At 39.4% G+C, this 23,207-nt stretch overlaps 2 protein-coding genes across 2 annotated transcripts in view; one reads left to right on the forward strand and one right to left on the reverse strand.

The window, feature by feature from the left end:
* Positions 1-22,772, forward strand: part of INSYN2A (inhibitory synaptic factor 2A) — a 64,399-nt gene extending 41,627 nt beyond the window's left edge. The window contains exons 3-4 of the mRNA XM_069753949.1: positions 9,076-9,147; positions 21,744-22,772. Of these exons, the coding sequence (XP_069610050.1) occupies positions 9,076-9,147; positions 21,744-21,927 (256 nt within the window). The 3' untranslated portion in view covers positions 21,928-22,772. The remainder of the gene's footprint in view (positions 1-9,075; positions 9,148-21,743) is intronic.
* Positions 1-23,207, reverse strand: part of DOCK1 (dedicator of cytokinesis 1) — a 421,618-nt gene that overhangs the window by 212,184 nt on the left and 186,227 nt on the right. The window lies entirely within an intron of this gene.

Here is a 23,207-nt window from a genome sequence, read left to right on the forward strand (position 1 = left end):
CGTAGTCCGTTAAGGCCGCCACTAATTGCTATGTCGGACGCATCACTAGCGCATGCCCACAATGAGCATGCGCTAGGGATGTGCCGTCATTGAGTGACGGACCCTGAGACGTGGGCTGCAGCGTTTCCGGGTCCGTCACTGCTGGCGCAGATAGAGCTAGCAGATGCTCTATCTGCGCTAGCGCGATGGAGAATGTCGGCACTTGCGTTAGCAGCCCATTAACGTATGTGTTGAACGGGGAGCTGTTAACGCAATGTGAACCCGGACTAAGGGCTATTTGACCAAGAAGGAGAGTGATGGGGTGCTACACCAGATGACCTGGCCTCCACAGTCACCAGACCTGAACCCAATTGAGATGGTTTGGGGTGAGCTGGACCGCAGAGTGAAGGCAAAAGGGTCAACAAGTGCCAAGCATCTCTGGGAACTTCTTCAAGATTGTTTTAAGACCATTCCCGATGACTACCTCTTGAAGCTCATCAAGAGAATGCCAAGAGTGTACAAAGCAGTCATCAAAGCAAAATGTGGCTACTTTGAAGAACCTAGAATATAAGACATATTTTCTATATAATTCTACATGTGTTAATTCATAGTTTTGATGCCTTTAGTGTGAATGTACAATTTTCATAGTCATGAAAATACAGAAAAATCTTTAAATGAGGTTAGTCCAAACTTTTGGTCTGTACTGCATGTATGTATGTATGTATGTAAGTAACTTTTCCTGTAAATTGTGGATCAGGTTTATTAACACTGCTCATTAGCCCTCATTCATAGCGGCGGCCTACCAGGGGATTTCACCTGTTCCCGATGGCCAGTCCGAGCCTCTATTGTATGTTTCCCCTGACGTATATATGCATTGTTTCTGTGCAGCTACCTCGTCCTCTCCTCTATTCAGCAGTATTTTAGCTCTATATCACAAATGACAATCTATTTCAGCACAATCTATTTCAGCACATAAATAGAAATATAGATTTTTCATCCATCCCACTAGATGTCAAATTAACCCTCCAAAATGGAGCTGCAATTCATTTGTGCATATGACTTTGTTCATTCGGTACAGGATATTAACTATAAGTCTCTACCTGAAGGTCGTAGGAGAGTGTAGAAAGACTAACTAGTAAGGGTTAAGAACACCGAGGGATGATAAACATGAAATGATCCCAGCTCAGTTCTAGCTTTGCTACTCTCTACATTATGTTACATTGTATGTTTGTTTTTTATTCATTTAGGTCTTAATTAAATATTTCATCAATTACAAAAACACTAATATTTCATGGATATGTTTTAAATCCTATTAAACCCACAATGGGTCCGAACAAAGAAAATCAAAGTAAAAAAAAAAATTGCAAAAGGTCTATAGCTAAGGATGTCAAGATGACACACTGGTAGAGGTGGTCAGAGGGTATAAGGAATACGGTATATAGGTGGGTAAAGTGTGATGACCATCGTCCTCACAAATGCTACTTATCTAAATTATACAGCGTGTCCTCTCCGGCATTTAGAGGTTCCTCAGGGGGCTTTCGTTATAGATTAGTAGTGGGAGGACTGCAGGCGAGTGTGTCAGATGCTCCCAAATGGAAGGCAGGCATGTTCCTTACAGGATGTTTATATGGAAGGTACGTTTTATATATTGACACATTTTAGGGTGTCAATCTCTGCGGGCAGGAAAGGCTTCCTCCCAGGGTGCAGTACGGAAAGATCCTAACATCCTTTTTCCTAGTGATGGATTGCATATCTACCTGTTACATGTGATAGATTTATGACAGCACCATATTTGAGTTTCTTAACCCCTGTGTTTATGCCCGAGGCACATCGAGCTCTACTTTTTTCCCACTCGCAGACTCCTCATATCCCTTTGACCATCTTCCCACTGTATCAACTTTTTGTCCCTGGGTATATGTTTGCAAATATTTTTTCTCTTTGATTATGTATTCCAGAAGCCATTGTGGGTGTAATAGAATTTTAATGCATATCTATTACAGAATAGCGTTTTTAGTGGAGTTTTCACGTTTCGTTCTTGATTACACTTGTCCCCCTAGTGTTATACAGATATTGCTTCCTTCTTGTAGTTGTTTAATTAAATATTTCACCAATGCAAAAAAGAAAAAAAAAAAAAAAAAAAAAATCGAAGAAATGTAGATTCACGCAAGCAAAGACGGGGCCATCATATTGTGTGTAGGGGGGGCCATCATACTGTACGTGGGAGTCATCATGCTGTGCGTGGGGGCCGTCATACTGTGCATGGGTGGTCCTCATTCTGTGCATAGGGGGCCGTCATACTGTGCGTGGGGGCCATCATACTGTGCGTGGGGGCCGTCATAATTTGCGTGGGGGCCGTCATATTGTGCGTGGGGGCCTTCATACTGTGCATGGGTGGTCCTCATTCTGTGCATGGAGGCCATCATACTGTGCATAGGGGGCCATCATACTGTGCGTGGGGGCCGTCATACTGTGCGTGGGGGCCGTCATACTGTGCATAGGGGGCAGTAATACTGTGCATGGGGGCCGTCATACTGTGCATAGGGGGCCGTCATACTGCGCGTGGGGGCCATCATACTGCGTGTAGGGGCCATCATACTGTGCATGGTGGCCATCATACTGTGCATGTAATATTTGTGTTTGTGATATACAGTGGGGCAAAAAAGTATTTAGTCAGTCAGCAATAGTGCAAGTTCCACCACTTAAAAAGATGAGAGGCGTCTGTAATTTACATCATAGGTAGACCTCAACTATGGGAGACAAACTGAGAAAAAAAAAATCCAGAAAATCACATTGTCTGTTTTTTTAACATTTTATTTGCATATTATGGTGGAAGATAAGTATTTGGTCAGAAACAAAATTTCATCTCAATACTTTGTAATATATCCTTTGTTAGCAATGACAGAGGTCAAACGTTTTCTGTAAGTCTTCACAAGGTTGCCACACACTGTTGTTGGTATGTTGGCCCATTCCTCCATGCAGATCTCCTCTAGAGCAGTGATGTTTTTGGCTTTTCGCTTGGCAACACGGACTTTCAACTCCCTCCAAAGGTTTTCTATAGGGTTGAGATCTGGAGACTGGCTAGGCCACTCCAGGACCTTGAAATACTTCTTACGAAGCCACTCCTTCGTTGCCCTGGCGGTGTGCTTTGGATCATTGTCATGTTGAAAGACCCAGCCACGTTTCATCTTCAATGCCTTTGCTGATGGAAGGAGGTTTGCACTCAAAATCTCATGATACATGGCCCCATTCATTCTTTCATGTACCCGGATCAGTCGTCCTGGCCCCTTTGCAGAGAAACAGCCCCAAAGCATGATGTTTCCACCACCATGCTTTACAGTAGGTATGGTGTTTGATGGATGCAACTCAGTATTCTTTTTCCTCCAAACACGACAAGTTGTGTTTCTACCAAACAGTTCCAGTTTGGTTTCATCAGACCATAGGACATTCTCCCAAAACTCCTCTGGATCATCCAAATGCTCTCTAGCAAACTTCAGACGGGCCCGGACATGTACTGGCTTAAGCAGTGGGACACGTCTGGCACTGCAGGATCTGAGTCCATGGTGGCGTAGTGTGTTACTTATGGTAGGCCTTGTTACATTGGTCCCAGCTCTCTGCAGTTCATTCACTAGTTCCCCCCGCGTGGTTCTGGGATTTTTGCTCACCGTTCTTGTGATCATTCTGACCCCACGGGGTGGGATTTTGCGTGGAGCCCCAGATCGAGGGAGATTATCAGTGGTCTTGTATGTCTTCCATTTTCTAATTATTGCTCCCACTGTTGATTTCTTCACTCCAAGCTGGTTGGCTATTGCAGATTCAGTCTTCCCAGTCTGGTGCAGGGCTACAATTTTGTTTCTGGTGTCCTTTGACAGCTCTTTGGTCTTCACCATAGTGGAGTTTGGAGTCAGACTGTTTGAGGGTGTGCACAGGTGTCTTTTTATACTGATAACAAGTTTAAACAGGTGCCATTACTACAGGTAATGAGTGGAGGAAAGAGGAGACTCTTAAAGAAGAAGTTACAGGTCTGTGAGAGCCAGAAATCTTGATTGTTTGTTTCTGACCAAATACTTATTTTCCACCATAATATGCAAATAAAATGTTAAAAAAACAGACTGTGATTTTCTGGATTTTTTTTTCTCAGTTTGTCTCCCATAGTTGAGGTCTACCTATGATGTAAATTACAGACGCCTCTCATCTTTTTAAGTGGTGGAACTTGCACTATTGCTGACTGACTAAATACGTTTTTGCCCCACTGTATATATCTCTTTCATATCTAATACAGATTGAGATCAAGATATAATATACATGAAAAAGGTGGATAGAATGTTATTGATCTACAAATGATGAAAAAATGGAAATCGAGATGTTTTGAATTTATTGTGTATAGTACTATTACTATGTCTACCAATCCTGTGATTTCTATTATATCACGACTTTTTCTTCCTGGTGCGGCAATTTTATTGTTGAGGTGTGTAAATAGATATAACTCCGATAAATATGATATAGACAAATAAAAAGAAAGCACAGATGGATGTGGTCTTAGTAGAAGGTATACATAAAAGGTATGATTGCTAATTCTACAAGAGTCACACAGCAGCCGCCTCTAGAACAGGTAAGGAAAGCCTCGCGCACCTCCCTCCTGACCTTGACCTTATCAGATGTCCTGATGAAAGTCACAGCGAACAATTGCACAGCTCTGATGGGGAGATGCTGCCTCTCCGACAAGTAAATCCATCACTGAAGACAACAATAGAAAAGGCCGGTTTGGCGCTCGCTCTTCACCTAAAACGTCTTTGTGCAGAGCTGCCACTGCTTTCCTTGCTGCATCGGAGAATTACGTGGCCGCATTGTAGATCTGTCACTCGGGAGCTTTATAGATTATTGCTATTTTGTTAACTTTAATTTTGCTGCAGAACCCGAGCGACATGGCATGTGGTGCTCGCTGACGCCCACGAGAACATAAAATGAAGGTCAGCTCGCCGCCCGTACAAAAAATGATTTTATTCTACTTGGCAAGGTTTCTACCATGGAAAAGCCGCACTCAGGAAAAAGCGGATACAGATTACTAATTTAATAGGAACATTTCAATAATAATAAAAATATTTACAACTAAATACCATGGGGTTAAATGGTTGTAAGGTCAATGGGGAGAATGCAGTTAGCCTGGCGCGCCCTTAGAGCACATTAAGAGAGCTGCAATAGGCAGGTTGTATATAGGGATGGGGGTGCACTTACTAAATGTATGGTATCTCTTTTTTTTTTTTTAGATATTGTGTACCAATTTTTGGCTTGGGTCAGACCATGCTACATACATTAATTATATGCATATTTTACAAAACTTATCCTTTGTCGTCAAACTCCATGACTGCGTCTGTGAATAATTAACGAGGGTGTCTTTTTTTGAGTGTTCCCTCTGACGGAACTGTGAAAGCTGCAGCGTTCAAGATAAATAATGTCACCACAGATATCGCTGGAACGGCGACGGTCTGGGAGGCAGGTGTATTTATTTTATATGAGGGACTATACTATAGCATTGAAGGCAATGTTCAGTATTGGACACTGAGCGAACGTGCTCGTATATTATGTTCGACTCCCTGCGGCTGCATGATGTCCGGCGGTTAGACAGATACAACATATGTGGGGATTCCCTAACAAACAGGAAAGCTCTGCATGTGTTGTGGCTGTTTAACAGCTGCATATCATGCATCCGCAGGGACTGGAACATAATATATGAGCACTCCCCAGATACTCTGATAACATCCGAGCATGCTCGCTCATCACTAGTGGACACCCTTTCAAGTGTGTGTGTTTGTTTTTAATTCAGGTTTTTTCTGTACACGTTAATCGTATAAAATAATCTTGATTACCGAGGGCTGGGGGGGGTGAAAAATAGGGATAAATAGGTATGAATATGGTATAATAGAAATACTGATAAATGGGATGTTGGTGAAATATATAGAAAGCAGTAAATATAACATAAGAACCTTTATTTACTATATATGTATGAATGATTGTAGGGAACAAAGAACAGTCCCCCATCTGTTACGTTATCGCCTTGCGCCACAAGTTGCCCTGTTATCAGTTGGAAGACTAAGCTTAGCTCCAAAGACCTTTTCCTTGTAGTACGAGGGATAAAAAGCCTTTAGAAGTGGAACCAGTCTGCTCTTCAGAAGCAACGTAACAGAAGTAGGACAACAGAATTGGGAATTTAATAGCTGCGTTTTGGGTCACTCGGCATTGACCCCGTACTCAAGCTTCCACCCCTCCCCCCCAAACAATTATACCATTCTCTGCTATAGCAGATAGATCTACATAACGATTACGGCCTGGTACTGAGTCAATTCGATAAAGTTAAGTCATATCTGTAGACTGCGCTCTCCCAGAAGGATGACTCCTCTACAGAAAAATTGCTTGGTTGACATGAAAAGAACAATGGTTTCATGGTCCTGTTCTGTGGCGAGACTGAGAAAGTAACATTAATTGTCGAGTTGAAGTACGCTGGTATTATTTCTCTCAGTCAGCCATTATAGCCTACAGTTAGATTACTTTTTCAATCGGTTGATTGCCCAAGAAATGTTTATCAGCCCTCTCTTTAATGTTAATAAAAAAAAAAATATATATATATATATATATATATATTATAAAAAAATCCCAATAGTCTTATTTCCAAATGTCCATCGACATTTGACACATGAGAGAATTTCATGTGTAGATAAGTGACCAGAGTTCTGTGTGAAGGGGGCTGGTTGATTTGCTTACATTCATAGCTAAGCCAGCCCCCTTCTCTGTTAAAGCCCCATAGACTGGATTAACTATTACAATGTGCAGTTAGCCAGCCCCCTACACACAACTCTCTCCTGTGTCAAGCACAGAGATGAAAGTGGAGTTAACGGGTTCCAGGACTGTGGCCATTGTCAGTAGGACAGAGCACATTTAGGTTAAAGAATAAATAAAAGTGGGATAATAATAAATTTATAACAAAAAAAAACAAAACAAAAACAACAGTACAATAAAGGCGGAGTTAAGGTAGTTGCAAGAATGAATAAAATGCATCTTTTATTAAATAGAACTTATAAACACGTATGATGAAGCATTAGTTTGTGAAAAGCGCGTCGGGTGTGTTTGGTCGGCGATCCAAAGACTCCAATCAGAATAGTCGATCATGTGTATCTAACTTTGCATTTACAAAATTATTACTCTACTTTGCTGCATCATTTATTCCCATCATGGGGCTTTCCCTATGGGTTCACCCACTTGTCTTTGTCTCTACTGTGTTGTATAAATATATTTTGCACTTATATTTAATAAAGGTTGCTTTTTAGCCTTTCTTGAAACCACTCTAGTCCCACGCTTATTGTAGTGTCGTTGTGGGACTTCAGTCTGTGCTTTAGGATCTCCCACCCCACTGTTTCGGGTTGCGGTATTGTTTCTCTTTCTTTGTTATATATATATATATATATATATATATAACAAAGAAAAAAAAAAAAAAATATATATATATATATATGTATATATCAAAGAAAGAGAAACAATACCGCACACACACATATACAGTATACTATATATATATATATATATATATATATATATATATATTTTTTTTTTTTTTTTTAAGTTGTCAAGCCCTTTAAGGAGGTCCCATCATCGGGTCAAAAGTGGGCAGTTTTTGCTCTTATTTTATTCTAACTGCTCCCCTGAATATTCTTTTTATCTGCCACATGGTTCCAGCTTATATTTATATCTATGTATCTAGATAGATAGATACAATTAGTGATCATTTTTGCTGGTGTTTACAAGGGAATGTGGCTCCCAGGATAATTATGGAATGGTGGCAACGAGCTGAAAAAAAATGTTTCTAATTTTTTTTTCTTTAATTTTCATATTTGTTTTGCAGAGGTATTACCTTTTTAAGTTTATATGTTAAATTTACACTATAACAAAAGGGTCCCTAGCCGAGATTCTTCACTGGAGGTTTCACTTTTTTGTGCGTCATTTTGGTCAGTCATAAGCATGAGGCATCATGCAGAGGACAAAAAGAAAAAACACACCTGGAGAAGCTTAGAATTGTCTCTCTCTCTCTCTGTGATATCATAAGCCATGTAATGACACACAGCTCGGCTGTCCTGCTGTGATTACAAGCAAGGGGAGTAAAGCTGTGGGTCATTACAAACACATTTCTGCATCTATTCTAGACATCAAGCAATAATACCCTGATAGCCGACACAGATCCAGAGTGGTGTGTGACATGCTGCAGCTTTCACCTCACAGCACTGTCAACTCTGCTCTCCTCTCTCCACACTGTCTGTGCCCGATCTAACCTACTACAGGAGCCTTTTCTTTTCTTTTTTCTTAACCCTGCATGATCCTTGCTTATGACTGGTTGAAGTCACGCAGGGTAAAGAGTTAAGGCCCCCAAAGAAGAATCTCTGCTGACACCCCCTTGTTAATAGTGTAAATTACATGCAAACTTTCACAAGCTAATGTCTCCGCAACGGAGATAAGCTAAAAAAAATAATATAAAATAAATGACTTCATTCTGCTTTGCAGCAATTTTTTGGCGTAAAGGAAATACGTCACTAGTTTTCTGCAACTCTCAGAGGGTAGAAGAATGTCAGGGCAGAGACTCTGAATCCAGATATCACTTACTGGGCTGCTTGCAATATTTTTGATAAGTTTTATTTGTTGCAAATCTAGCAGTTCTCTAAATGCTGAGCCTTGTATAGCCCAACACGCACACCACTGATTGGCGGCTTTCTGCCTATGCACAGTGAACACAGAAAGCTGTCAATCAGTGGTCGGGTTGGATTTCCTAGCAGCAGGTTTACTAGTCCTCAAGTTTCTAATCTCCTGCTGATAAGTGATTAAGTGACATCAGGGAATCAGGGTCTCTGCCCATTCATTATCCTGTTCTCAGATTAGGTGTAAAAAAAAACAAAAAAAAACTGGTGACGGATTCCCTTTAAAGCTACACTAATGGAGAAAAGACTAAATACATGCTCACGATGACGATAACAAAATCAGCAAGATCAGTATTTGCAAATCTGTTTGATCATTGTGTGATATTTCTTCGATTTACCGCTATTTCTATTTTATGTTTAGGCTTTCATATCGGACTGGCCAAGATACAGCAAACTGTGACACGTGTAGGAACAGCGCATGTATCATATACAGGTAAAATGTCGCTATTTTACACATTGAGCATGCACATACTGTACACATACATGAGAAAAAAAAACACCAACAGTTCATATCGCTGTTTATAGCCATGAACCCTGCAAGAAAAAAATATATGTCCAATATATAAATATAATGTCTGTGGAAAGGGAAGCGCGATTTTAAATGTTTCTTAGCGGTCCTTTGTGGTCATAAAATACCGTAATTGTAAATTATTTTAACTTACATTTTCCCCCAGATATCAGGAAAAAAGAAATACAAAAACGACAAAAATTAAGCCCCATGTATTGAGAAGAAAGGGGTAAAAATTATTTGAATATCAGAATTTTTATTTTTTATTTTTTTTTAAGAGCTATTAAAGTCGCATGTACGATAAAATCCGTAAATATGCCTGATCGAAAACAGGGTAAAAAGGCCAGGGCTGGAATAGGTTAAAGAAGCATTCTCAGTTAAAGTTTTTTTTTTTTAACTTCTATAAGGACAACCCACATCTGTTTGTCTGTCGCATTCTGCGCACTTCGTTCCATGTCGTTCTGCCTCTTGTTTTCTTCCCTTTAGAGTCCATCTTACATCCAGATTACATCCTGATTGTTATTCTTATATGTCTTGCTATCAATCCCATGATGCACTAATACGGCATAAGATGACCAGCTAAAATCTGTATGATCTCTGCCAGCTGGGAGGATACAGTGATTATCCTTCCTTGTTCTCCAAAATTAGCTAATATAGGTATTCATTAAAGAAGCACTCCTCCTCCTATCAAAATTTGTTATCCTTTTAATATATTGCAGTCCTCATATCATACAGAACTGTGTACTTACAATTGCTCATTTTGTCTTTCTACGCTGCTAATTCTTCTCTTTTTCATTAGGTCTATGACATCATGTGATTTAAATTTGACTAGATAAATACTTCTAAGCTCTATGTAGAAACAGGAGGTCAATTTTTTTTTTTTTAGCAAAGTTTGGAATTTGTTTTCATCACTTAGATAGAAGAGAACCTAGACATGATAGGTGTCTATGAACTCGTAATGACCTGGAGAATCATAATGGCAGGTCAGTTTTAGCATTTAGTGAAACTAGTAAAAAAGCCAAACAAAAAAACAAGTGTGGGATTGCACTTTTTTTTGCAATTCTACCGCACTTGAAATTTTTTCCCGTTTTCTAGTACACAACATGGTAAAACCAATGAGGTCTTTCAAAAGTACAACTTGTTTCGCAAAAAATAAGCTCCCACATGGCCATATTGACGGAAAAATAAAAAAAGTTATGGCTCTGGGAAGGAGGGGAGCGAAAAACGAACACGGAAAAACGGAAAATCCCAAGGTCATGAAGGGGTTAAATATGGTATCCCGGTTACATACAAAATGTAATTGTGTAATAGTTCAACTCCCAAGTTCCATAAGGAAACTCAATATTATAGAGCAAAAACAATATTCATATTATACACAAACTTGATTTTTTTTTTTTTTTTTTTAAATCATTGTACCAATAAAGATTTGCAACTTTTTAATATATTGTTGGTATGTTCACTCGTTGCCCTTTTGTCAGTGTATACTACATTATAATTGTTTGATAGGAACTGTGCAGTAATCATCATTATCTTTGATATCAGTTTCTGTCTCTCTGTGGACAACTTCAGTGGTACAGTCCATGTATTTGCATCATACAGTTCTGGTGACTGAGATCGTGATCAAAATAACTTTAACATGGGAAGTATAACATGAAATACCTAATAGTAAGAGAAGTACAGTAAATAAGGTAATATTAGCCAAGATTATATATATATATATATATATATATATATATATATATATATATATCTCTATACATACACACACACACAAATACGGTGGGGGAAAAAGTATTTAGTCAGCCACCAATTGAGCAAGTTCTCCCCATTTTGCAAATCATGGTGGAGAATAAGTATTTGTTCATTAACAAAAGTTCATCTCAATATTTTGTTATATATCCTTAGTTGGCAATGACAGAGGTCAAACGTTTTCTGTAAGTCTTCACAAGGTTGCCACACACTGTTGTTGGTATGTTGGCCCATTCCTCCATGCAGATCTCCTTTAAAGCAGTGATGTTTTGGGCCTGTCGCTGGGCAACACGGACTTTCAACTCCCTCCAGAAGTTTTCTATGGGGTTAAGATCTGGAGGCTGGCTAGGCCACTCCAGGACCTTCATGTGCTTCTTACGAAGCCATTCCTTCACTGCCCTGGCGGTGTGCTTGGGATCATTATCATGCTGAAAGACCCTTCTACATTTCATCTTCAATGTCCTGGGTGATGGAAGGAGGTTTGCACTCAAAATCTCACCATACATGGCCCCATTCATTCTTTCATGTACATGGATCAGTCGTCCTGGTTCCTTTGCAGAGAAACAGTCCCAAAGCATGATGTTGCCACCCCCATGCTTCACAGTAGGTATGGTGTTCTTTGGATGCAAATCACAATTCAGTCTCCTCCAAACACAACGAGTTTTGTTTCTACCAAATAGTTCTACTTTGGTTTCATCAGACCATATGACATTCTCCCAATACTCTTCTGGATAATCCAAATATTATATACTATATAATATATATACATATACTGACTTAAGCAGTGGGACACGTCTGGCACTGCAGGATCTGAGTCCCTGGTGGAATAGTGTGTTACTGATGGTAGCCTTTATTACGGTAGTCCTAGCTCTATGCAGGTCATTCCCTAGGTCCCCCCCGTGTGGTTCTGGGATTTTTGCTCATCGTTCTTGTGATCATTTTGACCCCACGGGGTGAGATCTTGCGTGGAGCCCCATACCATCACCATAGTGGAGTTTGGAGTGTGACTGTTTGAGGTTGTGGACAGGAGTCTTTTATACTGATAAGTTCAAACAGGTGCCATTACTATAGGTAATGAGTGGAGGACAGAGGAGCCTCTTAAAGAAGAAGTTACAAGTCTGTGAGAGCCAGAAATCTTGGATGGTTTTAGGTGACCAAATACTTATTTTCCACAATATTTTGCAAAAAAAAACCATGCCAAATCAGACAAGGTGATTTTCTGGATTTGTTTTCTCATAGTGACTCTCATAGTTGAGGTCTACCTATGATGTCAATTACAGGCCGCTCTCATCTTTATAAGTGGGAGAACTTGCACAATTGGTGGCTGGCTAAATACTTTTCTTCCCCACTGCATATAACAAAATGAATTTTAAAAAAACCCAGAGGGCTGTTTTAATATAAGTTGATGAGGGTTGTATAGTTGTGGAACGGGAAGTAGGCAAGAGGTTAGATTCAGATTTTGTGCCACTACCCTACGAATCCACAGAGCAATCTTCCATCTGTAATATCAGAATCACTACTAGCGCTTTTTTGCTTAACTCTCTAAATTTATACCGCACTTATTAAAAAGGCCTAAACCTGACATTAGTCCAATGACTAATATCAGGGTGAGGACAATTTAGAGTAAGTTCACACTAGACGTTGTTTTAACCGTTTTTTGTTTTAGGTTTGTTTTACGCCAATTTTCAGCTGTGTTTTACAGGACCAGCAAAGTGTGTGAGATTTCAGAAATTTCATGCACACAGCTTGTTTTTTTTGTCATCAATATTTTGAGCTTTGCATAGTTTTTTCACAATAGATCAGGTCACTTCTAGTGATGAGTAAATACACTCGTTACTCGAAATTTCCCGAGCACGCTCGGGGGTCCTCAGAGTATTTTTTAGTGCTCGGAGATTTAGTTTTCATTGCCCCAGTTGATTGATTTGCAGCTATTAGCCAGGCTGAGTACATGTGGGGGTTGCCTGGTTGCTAGGGAACCCCCACATGCAATCAAGCTGGCTAGTAGCTGTAAATCATTCAGCTGCGGCGAAGAAAACTACATTTCCGAGCACTAAAAAAATACTTGGAGGACCCCCGAGCTTGCTTTCTTTGAGCGTTTTTACAGCCGTTTTACCCATTGACATAAATGTGTGGTTAAAAAAACACTGAAAATCTTAAGCAAAAACACAGGTATCAGGTTTTACTACGTTTTTTTTGTGCCAAAACGCAGTTCTGTAGCATATGATTATTTTTTTGTTTGTACTAAACTTTGTCAGCATGCACAAGAGACCAATCTAGCATGCCGAAAACTAACAAAAAAAACCGAAGCAGAAAACGCAAGAAAAACCAAGCAAAACCTGCTTTTTTCTACAGCTTCTTTCCTGCCAAGAGATCAGGTTTTGCTGCAGAAATAAACACCTAGTGTGAACTTAACCTAATAAGGCCTTCAATTGCATCAGTCACTTTGTGATTCCGTGAGATACATATCTCATGGAAACTAAGTATCACGAAATGACGGAAAAAGGTTAAAGCCAAGCAGAAATGCGTCAAGACCCGTTACCTAGAATTACAAAGAACATCATGTCATCCGGTATTTGCTTTTGTAAGGGAAATGAAGGAACATGGATTATTCTGAGAGGGAATGTATCCATACAAGTAGGGATTTCAGATTACTGTCATCAGACACAATCATGTGCCCTGAGACTTAAATATGTGGCACAGCCTGACTGCCAGCGAGCAAAGTCCCATCTGTTATGGAACAGCTGAAGGAAAAGGAAAGCATACACATTAACATATTTCTGGCACCGCTACTTACAAATGGCTTATTTTTTAACGTTATCAAGTCTGTTAATGAGAATAAATACGCAACAAACAAACAGAGCAGATTTATTACCGGTATAATATCTATATAATTGTCGGATCTGGCCCAGGGAATCCATCCGGCTGCAGTCACAGCTTCATTTCCTTTGTATTATACAACAATAAAGAAGAATTTACAATTGGAAGATTAAGAAATATTCTCACAAATCCAGTTAATTGATGTAATGCTAAAAACTGGATAATTCGGACTTAGAAACGACGGCGTCAACTATTAATACAAGACTGTGAAAAAATATTCGTTCCAGCGACAAATTCTTTTTTTTTTTTTTAATCTTGCTTAAAATTAATGAATCTTGGGACTAAAAATGTTTTCAATAGTGTTTCATGAAAAATTTGGTACCGCTCAGCTTTAAACATGCATTATTTTGCTTCACATGGCTGGCTGCAGAATGAGTTAACAGATAATCTGTCAGTGAGCTTGGTCTAATAGGACCCCTTTATCTGTATTTTACAGAATTCCATTCAGCTGTCGTATGACCACATGAAATCAGAACCTGTGGCCATAAATTAACTGGGAAGAGCCCAGATAAATGAGTCCGGACTCTCCTGTCAGCACAAGCTCACTGATGGATTCATAGTTGACTCATCCTGCACTTGTTAGTGCTGCCTTCCTCACAGCCAGCCCAGCACTTCTGTATAAAACATGTCTGCTGATAGAGGACGATGAGACTAGACCTGTCCATCAATCTCCTCCTACAGAAAAACCCAGCGAAAGGAAAACATTTTTTCAGTAGGAGGAGGCTGGTGGACTGATCTCGTCACACACTTCTCCATCAGCAGCCAAATTGACAACAGGAGTTTTGTGCAGTCTGTGTGGAAGGATAAGAACCTGTACCACTTAAAAACTAGTACGTGCCACAAAATCAGGTCTCCAATGCATTTGTTAAAAGGTGAAAGTCTCAAGTTGTTTCTTGAGCAGCTCAGAGCATTGCAGTCTCCTTACTTCTTGGTTTCTGGCAGCGAGAGCTCTACCCCTTGAGCAGCAGAAATGTAGTATTAGCAGAACCATAAAGCTTAGCACAAATTCTGCTGTAACACATTCAGCTATCAGTGGTTTATTCTAGAGTGTGAACAGCTATCACTGTATATACATATAGAGATAACAGGGTATTTGAACAAACACAGAATAGACAGTGAGATTCGTGATTAGGATATACTTGGTAAGGATTTTCAATATTGCAAGAAGTTGAAAGGGATGGAGAGGCAGGAGAGTAGCTGCTCTATAGAAATCAAAATATTGGAGAAAGGTGGCTGGTATGTTAGGAGTTTACTCTTGTCCTGTAATGTAACAACTGTGCACAAGCCAAGCTCCATGGAAACCAGCTGTACACTATGAAAGATAAATGCGGTCATTGAATGAGAACAGAAGCAGACAGAAGGAAGTCAATTGCAAACTTGCTTATTTTCATGCTGTGTAACTAATTAAAGCAATTTATTAACTTAAAAATACCAATGATGAACCAAAACCAAAAAATTCTGGAGAGAATTAAAAAATAAAAAAGTCTTATCTTTTATTTAAGAGGTTAATTGTAATACACACAATGTTGGTTCAGTATCGTACTAAATGAAAGTCATAAAGAGGCTGTGTATTGGACAAAACTGGTAGAACACCACATGCACCACCCAAAGCAGTACAGTGACCAGTGGGGGCAGTCTTCAGCTACAACCACACTATAGCCTCCTATTCAAAGAAGAGATCAAACATCATTACAAGTTAATAAGTGGTATGTCACCCAACTAACCCCTTGACCCATTGCCCATTTTTATAACCATATAAGAGCGTGGAATGTTTTGTTTTTGTTTTTTGGGCTGGACGAGTTGTATTTTTGAATAACACCATTCATTTTACTATATAATGTAGTGGAAAAAGGGAATAAAACTCCAAGTGGTGTAAAATGATAGAGAGAAAAAAAAACATAATTCCGCAAGTGTTATTTTTGGATTTGGTTTTTGCAGCATTCCCGATGCCTTAAAAATGACCTGGCAACAAGATTCTCCAGATCAGTGCTGTAGCAGCAAAACCAAACTTGCATAGTTTTATTTTTCTTTTTTAACCTGATGTAGAACATAGCAGAATGTTTTAGGTCTTGAATGGATTAAGACCCTCACTTATTATCCAAGCAGCTACAGAACGTCTGTTTGGCAGAAATACCCATCACATAGCCTTAACCTTTTGTGAGTAGTGTATTCGGCTTTTGGGCAACATTTCTGGATCAACCAAAAACGCACTCTGATCTTTTCAGGTGAATTAATGTGACATTCTCTAAACTGTTATGCACATGTTCAACTGCTCAATGTATCAGTACTTTGTGCACAAACTTGCTGTTCTCCAACTAGGAGCTTAATGGCAAAATTCACAACAGGCGTTTGATCCATGAATCGCCCATTACATTTCGGAGGTCAATTAGAATTGGTGTTAAACAGTCCTCCTCATCAGGCTGTTCAGATTTTGACATCATCAGACCAAGACGACACCTAGCAATTGATCACCAGTACCTCACCATTACGAGGCTTCTCTCAGGATGTTCTCAGACGGCAGTGGCCACTGAGCTTAGGGTATCACAGAGTCATCAGCAGGAGAGAGTAGGCCTGGAAGAGTCACAGAAAGGCAGAGAAGTGAACGTCCCACAATGATGACCACTTCATTGTGAACAATGGCCTTCAGAACCTGATGATGAATGCCACACAACTCCAAGAACATTTAAGGGAGACGAGGGGACCCAAGTGTCACATCAGGCCATTCAAAGCCATTTATATCAGAGTCATGTGCGTGCTAGATTACCTGCAAGGGTATCTGACCATCCTGCATTGGCCAGGGAACATCTATGCTGGACGAGGGACCAGTGGCCTTCAGTGCTGTTCACATTTGAAAGTAAATTCACACTGAGTAGAAATGATGGCCTCCAACTATGTTTGAGACGTCAGCGAGAGCGCTAGGCATCAGCCACAGTTGTCACCAGACAAGCCTTTAGTGGTGGTGTTACAGTGTGGGCAGGTGTGTCTAGTCACTACAGAACTGGCCTACGCTTTGTTACTGGTACAGTGACAAGTCACTACTACTGGAATAACATCACTCTGCACCAACAACACAGGTCTAATTACATCTTCATGGATGCTAATGCTCAAGCTCATCGAGGTCGTATCATTAAGGAACGTCTGCTGGAGACTGGGGAACCTCAAATGGAGTGGCCTGTACGTTCTCCAGACCTGCATACCATAGAAAACCTATGGGATCAGCTGTGTCACTGTTTAGAGGCTCGTAACTCTGTACCTCAAAACCTCAATGACCTGAAGGTCTCCATGCCTCAGCAGACAATAACTCCACTTATGTACAGAACGCGACATCATTGTCAAGCTGTAATTGATGCTCAAGGCCACAGGATGAGTTATTGAGAGACTGACATTTTTTCGTTGGGGTGTACCCACTGATACGGTTAGCTTTTGTTTCAATAAATTGCTTGGGATGAGGATATCACCAGGGATGTCCTACTTTCATGATAAAATATCAATGTTGTGTGAACTTTTTACGTTTTCCATAAATTTTGCCCGAAAGCCAAATATCCCTAACTTTTTGTGAGCAGTATATGTGCATTACTTAAGACGGATTATTAATTTCAACAAGAACGATGCACTACTCAATTTCTCCTGTTGGAGCGCTGCAGAAAAATCAAACAGTCTTCGCTTACTTAACCCTACAAGGCGTATCGGGGGGGGGGGGGGGGGGGACTCTTAGGCCCCGGTGCTTACTTTTTTGCTATTTTCTGCAAAATTACTTTAGTTACAATTTTAAAACTTTAGGTCTTCCTCAAGAATTTTGATGTTGGTAATATCCAGTTGTTCATATAATTTTTTTGATAGGCATATTTGTGTAACAATGCTTTTTTGGGGTAAACCACATCTGTACAGAACGGGGGTCTTTTAGGCCCCTGCTATTTTTATCAGGTACTTAGCAGTGTTTGTGGTTGAGGGGCCGGGGGGTGGATCATGCCATATGATTTTGGGAGGGAGTGGCAGGCCATGACATCATCTCACATTCTTCTGAACACAGTAATGAGCTGTATAGAGAGTAATGAGGACAGTATACACTGTGAGCTAATTGCTGAAGGACCTGTGATGATATGATGTTGGGAGGAAATCTTAGGCCGGAGTCACACATGCGAGAAACACGTCCGTGTCTCGCATGTGAACAGCCAGCTCTGGCGCCGACACTTCGGAGCGGAGCGTGCGGCTGCATAACAACACATGGAGCCGCACGCTCCACTCCAAAGTGCCGGCGCCAGAGCTGGCTGTTCACATGCGAGACACGGACGTGTTTCTCGCATGTGTGACTCCGGCCTTACTCATTTTCAGTCTCTTTGTTGCAATAAGAAGCTTGCAAAGGGCAGACAAAGCAAACTAAAGATGCAATGAAACGGTGTGGCGTACAGTTTCAGGATATTCCAGGGCCAGGAGAAGGAAAATGAAGGCGTTGTTTCATTTGTCCAAGAAAACTTAGAGAGGAAAAAATAAGAAAAAATTAGTAATATTGTACCACTTGTGGGGAAAATGTCTGTAAAGAACATTCTTCAGAAAAGATAACAAGTGAAAATATAGTTTGGAAGACCAATAAAACTGAAAAGAAAAAGTTAGAAAAGAAATAGAATAGAAAAAGAATAGAAGCAGCTGGTTTACTCTAGATTTAGATACCTTTGTGTGTTTTTCATATCTTTGTTTGAAATTTTGAAAAAAAAAGTTTTTTAATGTTTTCTGCAAAAAATTATAATTAAAATGTTGTACATTATTCATATCTTATTTTGCAATTTTGAAATAAACTTGTAAAAGTTATTTATGTGAGTTGCTCCATATGATTTGCACGAGGCCCCGTTACGTAAAAGTGTAGATTTGTGATGGCACGCATGCTAGGGTTAATGAATTACCGCTGATCTTTGAGAGACAAGACCGAGGGAAATCAAAATCAGCAAACCATTGGGGAATTTTAGACAGTGGCCTTCCAGTTTATAGCATAGACTGTGCCTTCTATTCTAACGTTCTATGTCCTCCCTAATGGACATCTCGGTTCAGTTTTGCTGCTATGCACAAATTAGGTTAGACAAAGACTTCGTGGCCATCCCAAGAGTTTTAGATGAACTCAGTTGACTGTATGCGAAATGCAAGAATAAAAACCGAATGAAGAGATTTTATTTTCTGCTTTTTCTTCCGTATGTGTCCAAATACATAGGATTGGAATATATAAGTATGGATAGTGTCTACTTTTCAAGTTTCTGTCTTTTAAACAGAATATTTCGCGTTGGCAGGCAGAGTGCTGGGCGTTTGATTTTACATTTAAGGGGACAAAAAAAAAATCAGTGCCATGTGCAGCAAATAATGGGAATTAAATGTCAAAGTAAATGCGTATGTTGACAACAAGATTTTCTGTGCTTCCCAAAACTGCATTAAAAGTTCTACAGCACAGAGATGCTCTGAGGTTACATGGTAAAAATAAGGGGAGAAAAACATGAAGAATCTCAGCCAAATGGTGTTCAATATTACATTTAAATAAACTTTATAATTTAGAAAGAATTACAGAAATTAGAAATTATTGTAAACTATTGAAACCGTGACTTGGTAACATTTTATATTAAAGGTACACGAGTAAAAACACTGATCTTGACCAATATGTAAAAAAATGTTTTGTTGCAAAATACATGCAAAAAAAAAAAAAAAAAAGAAAGAAATAGAAAAATGAGAGCGAAAGAGAGAAAGAACGATAGGGAGAAAGAATCACAGAATGGTAGAGTTGGAAGGGACCTCCTGGGTCATCATGTCCAACACTCTGCTCAGTGCAGGAGTCACTAAATCATTTCAGACAGATGTCTGTCCAGCCTCTGTGTGAAGACTTCCATTGAAGGAGAACTCACCACCTCTCGGCGCCGCCTGTTCCACTTTCTGATCACCCTCACTGTCAAAGTTTTTTCTAATATCTAATCTGTGTCTCCTCCCATTCAGTTTCATCCCATTGCTTCTAGTCTTTCCTTGTGCAAATGAGAATAAAGAGAGAGAAAGAGTAATAAAGAGAAAAAGTAAAAGAAAAATAAAGTAGAAAAAAAGAGAAAGAAAAATAAAAAGAGAGAAAGAAAAAGAAAGATGAGAAAGAAAGAAAGAAAGAAAGAAAGAAAGAGAAAGCAAGAAAAAGAAAGAGAAAGAAAGCGCGCTTGGGTGGCAAGCAGAGAGCCACATTACAGCCAGTCACAGTGCCCAGACTGTACCCTCACAATGCCCTCAAGGTATTCACGAAAAGTATTGCGTGACAAGGGCTCCATATGGCAGCGTGCACAGGAATCTGTGTGCAGCCGTACAAAGTCTCGGCACACAGAAATGCAGTGAATTATTTAATGAAACACTTATGTGGATTCTGATTTAACAGCTTTAGTGATTCCATTTTTCGAAAGTAGACACAAAATATTTATAACAGTCCAAACAATAGCCGGCGCTCACATCTTCTTAAAAGAATTGTTTTATTGATCTAGTAGCATAAAAAGGCACAAAAAACAGTTGAACAAAATAGCACAAAAATTAAAAAAGCAGAACAGAAATATCCGCTGCGCTCCCAAGGAACAGGTTTCCGACCTGCATGGTCCTTTCTCAGTCCTGACTTGACCGAGCAACATTCTACTATTAAATATAAAAATTGCTATTATTGGGGAGTCTATTTTTCTAATGAGATTTTTCAACTTTTTGTGGCCGGGATAAGATATACCGAATAAAGGTGCCTTTAGAAGAGCTGAGAATTGATCACAGAGCGATCCCGATTATCGGCTTATGTAAACATATCCGTGATCACCCGAACGAACGAGCATTCGTCAGGTGATTGGGTCGATTATGCCAGCTTTAAAGTCACTGTTGATTGGATCGATTATGCCAGCTTTAAAGTCACTGTTGATTGGATCGATTATGCCAGCTTTAAAGTCACTGTTGACAGCAGATCACCCAATATAAACATGGAATGTGCTGCCGATAACGTTGCGTGGGGACAGCACGGTCCTTTTAATCATCGTTCTGCTTCCATTATTGCTCTTCAGCCCGTGTAAACAGACCATAAAATGGACGTTGATTGATTTGTACCTAGTCGATTGGCCCTTCACCCATCTATAGATAATAAAAGTCTGATCGCTGGGAGCGCCGTTACAAAGACTCACAGCAATAACTAGAACAGGGGCTCCGAACTGTCATTTCACCTCCATTACTGACCACAGCCAGGAGAAGAGGGGTCAGAGTCGTGAACAGAGCAGTGGCTGAGCATGTCCTATTGATGGGTGGACTTCTCAAAGCGAATCTGCCACCATATATCACAATAGAAGCTGTATATATTTATTATAATAGATCGATTAGGCCCGATATGGCTGGTGTATTTATTTTGAAAGTCCAAATCAGAAAGGCTGTGTAAATCTGATCTTAATTGAAGCTTTTTTGGGGGGTCCAGCTATAGAATGAAATAGCTCATAACTCCGAGTTTATGCAACCTCTGAAGTGACAGCTGCAGCGTGTACTGAGCAAGGTGAAATATCAGCAACGGCAGGGAGGAGGGACACTGAGAAACAGTCAATCAGGAAAGGTCGGTGGGAGGTGGGTGGAGATTCAGCAGCAGGGAGGAGAGGCGCTTAAGAGCTATCAATTAGGCTAGGTAGGTGGAGAATGAGTTAACCTTTCATAAAGGATTTACCGTCATTCTAACATTGATTGTCAAAGTAAGCACACCAGCCTCATCAGGTATAAATCGAATACATCATATGTGAAGTTTGTGAAGTAAAAGCTGTTGACCGATGTGCTTAAAAGATGTATCACACATTGTCATCGCTGAGTAGAGAGCATATGAAGTTTGCTAGTTTACGTAAAATTACTTTTTTTTTTTTTGTTTTTTCTTCTTCACATTTCAGCGTGGAACTGGATTTCAAGCAGCAAGAAGACAAACTACAACCAGTTTTAAAGAAACTCCATCCCATTGAGGAAACTCAGGTTGCACCTTTGCCTTACCCTGCAGAGAGTTACACATCGACTCCCAAGCAAAAATCCAAAACAGAATCGAAAAAGCACGGAAGGTGGAAACTCTGGTTCCTATAGCTAAAGCTGCTGAAACATGAGCCTCTGGCCTTCATAGGCGTCATCTAAGAAAATACAACAGTCCATTACCGAAGGGGGGATCTTGTTAACGTGCGGTTATCAAGAAGCATATGTTTGGTCAGTTTGCAGATATCTACTGTGTGTACCAAAAAGGCCTTTATACTTGCAACTCGCTTGGCAGGAGCAAGGTATAAAACAACAAACCACAACAAACCACAACATGCCAACTTTTACTAGCAGTTCACTATGCGGGATGTAAAATCTGGATTCAAATTTGTGTTGCCAAATGTGAAGAAAAGAAACGGAAAATGTGGAAGTTTGTTTTTGTTTTTCAATTATTTTGGTTCAACAAGAAAAAAAAACAACGACTATAATTTGGTTTTTTCATTTTGAGTTTATGTTAAGAACATGAATTTAATTAAAAAAAAAAAAATTTATAGCCTTACATCTAATAAAAAGAAAACAATTTTGGGGTGGGGGGGGGTCTTTCATCTAACATTTTATTGCAAAATACAAGCAGGTGATGAGTGCAATTTTCAGCACATCAAAAATCTGGAGAAAGCACAAAATTTTCAACTATGAAAATCTCAAAGATGTGACTAATTATGAGTTATGCCTTCCCATGCTACAGAATTATTTTTTTTTTCCCCTTTGTCACTTTCACGCTCACTTTAATATTACAGAAAAGACATTTAACAAAACAAAAAAAAAAAAACGCTCGTGTCAGAGCAAGCAGGCATATCCCAAAGTCAGAACATGCCTTTAATCTCATTGTTCGTTGACAGGGTCAAGGATATGGGACGCTTCGTTTTCTTAAGACGTAATTTCTAATGTTTTCGTACCCCAAAAAAAACTTTAAAACTAACAAAAATACAAAAAATATATATCCAAAATTAAAAAAAAAAAAAAAACAACAACAACAACAATACATTTCTGGCTAAGGTTTCGTAACTAATGTTGGAATACTGTTCGGTCTCAACCTTACAATGTTTTATAAGTATTAAATGCCATACCATTGTATAAGAAAGCCAAGACATTTTTTTTTTAGTTAATTTGGCATTACGCTTTGTAACAATAGGTCATAGAGATCTACAACTTTTTTTCAATAAAATGGTATAATTTAGATACCGGTAAGTGGAATTTACATTTATTATTCAATGTCTGTTTAATTAAACATGATTAAAAAAAATGTGAATATGGATATTTTCTAGGTAATTTTAAAATAAAACTATTAAGATTACGGTAATTTTACTATTTAATTGAAGAAATAGTAAATGAAT

Source organism: Ranitomeya imitator, chromosome 2, assembly GCF_032444005.1.
Source record: "Ranitomeya imitator isolate aRanImi1 chromosome 2, aRanImi1.pri, whole genome shotgun sequence".
NCBI classification, from domain to species: Eukaryota; Metazoa; Chordata; class Amphibia; order Anura; family Dendrobatidae; genus Ranitomeya; species Ranitomeya imitator.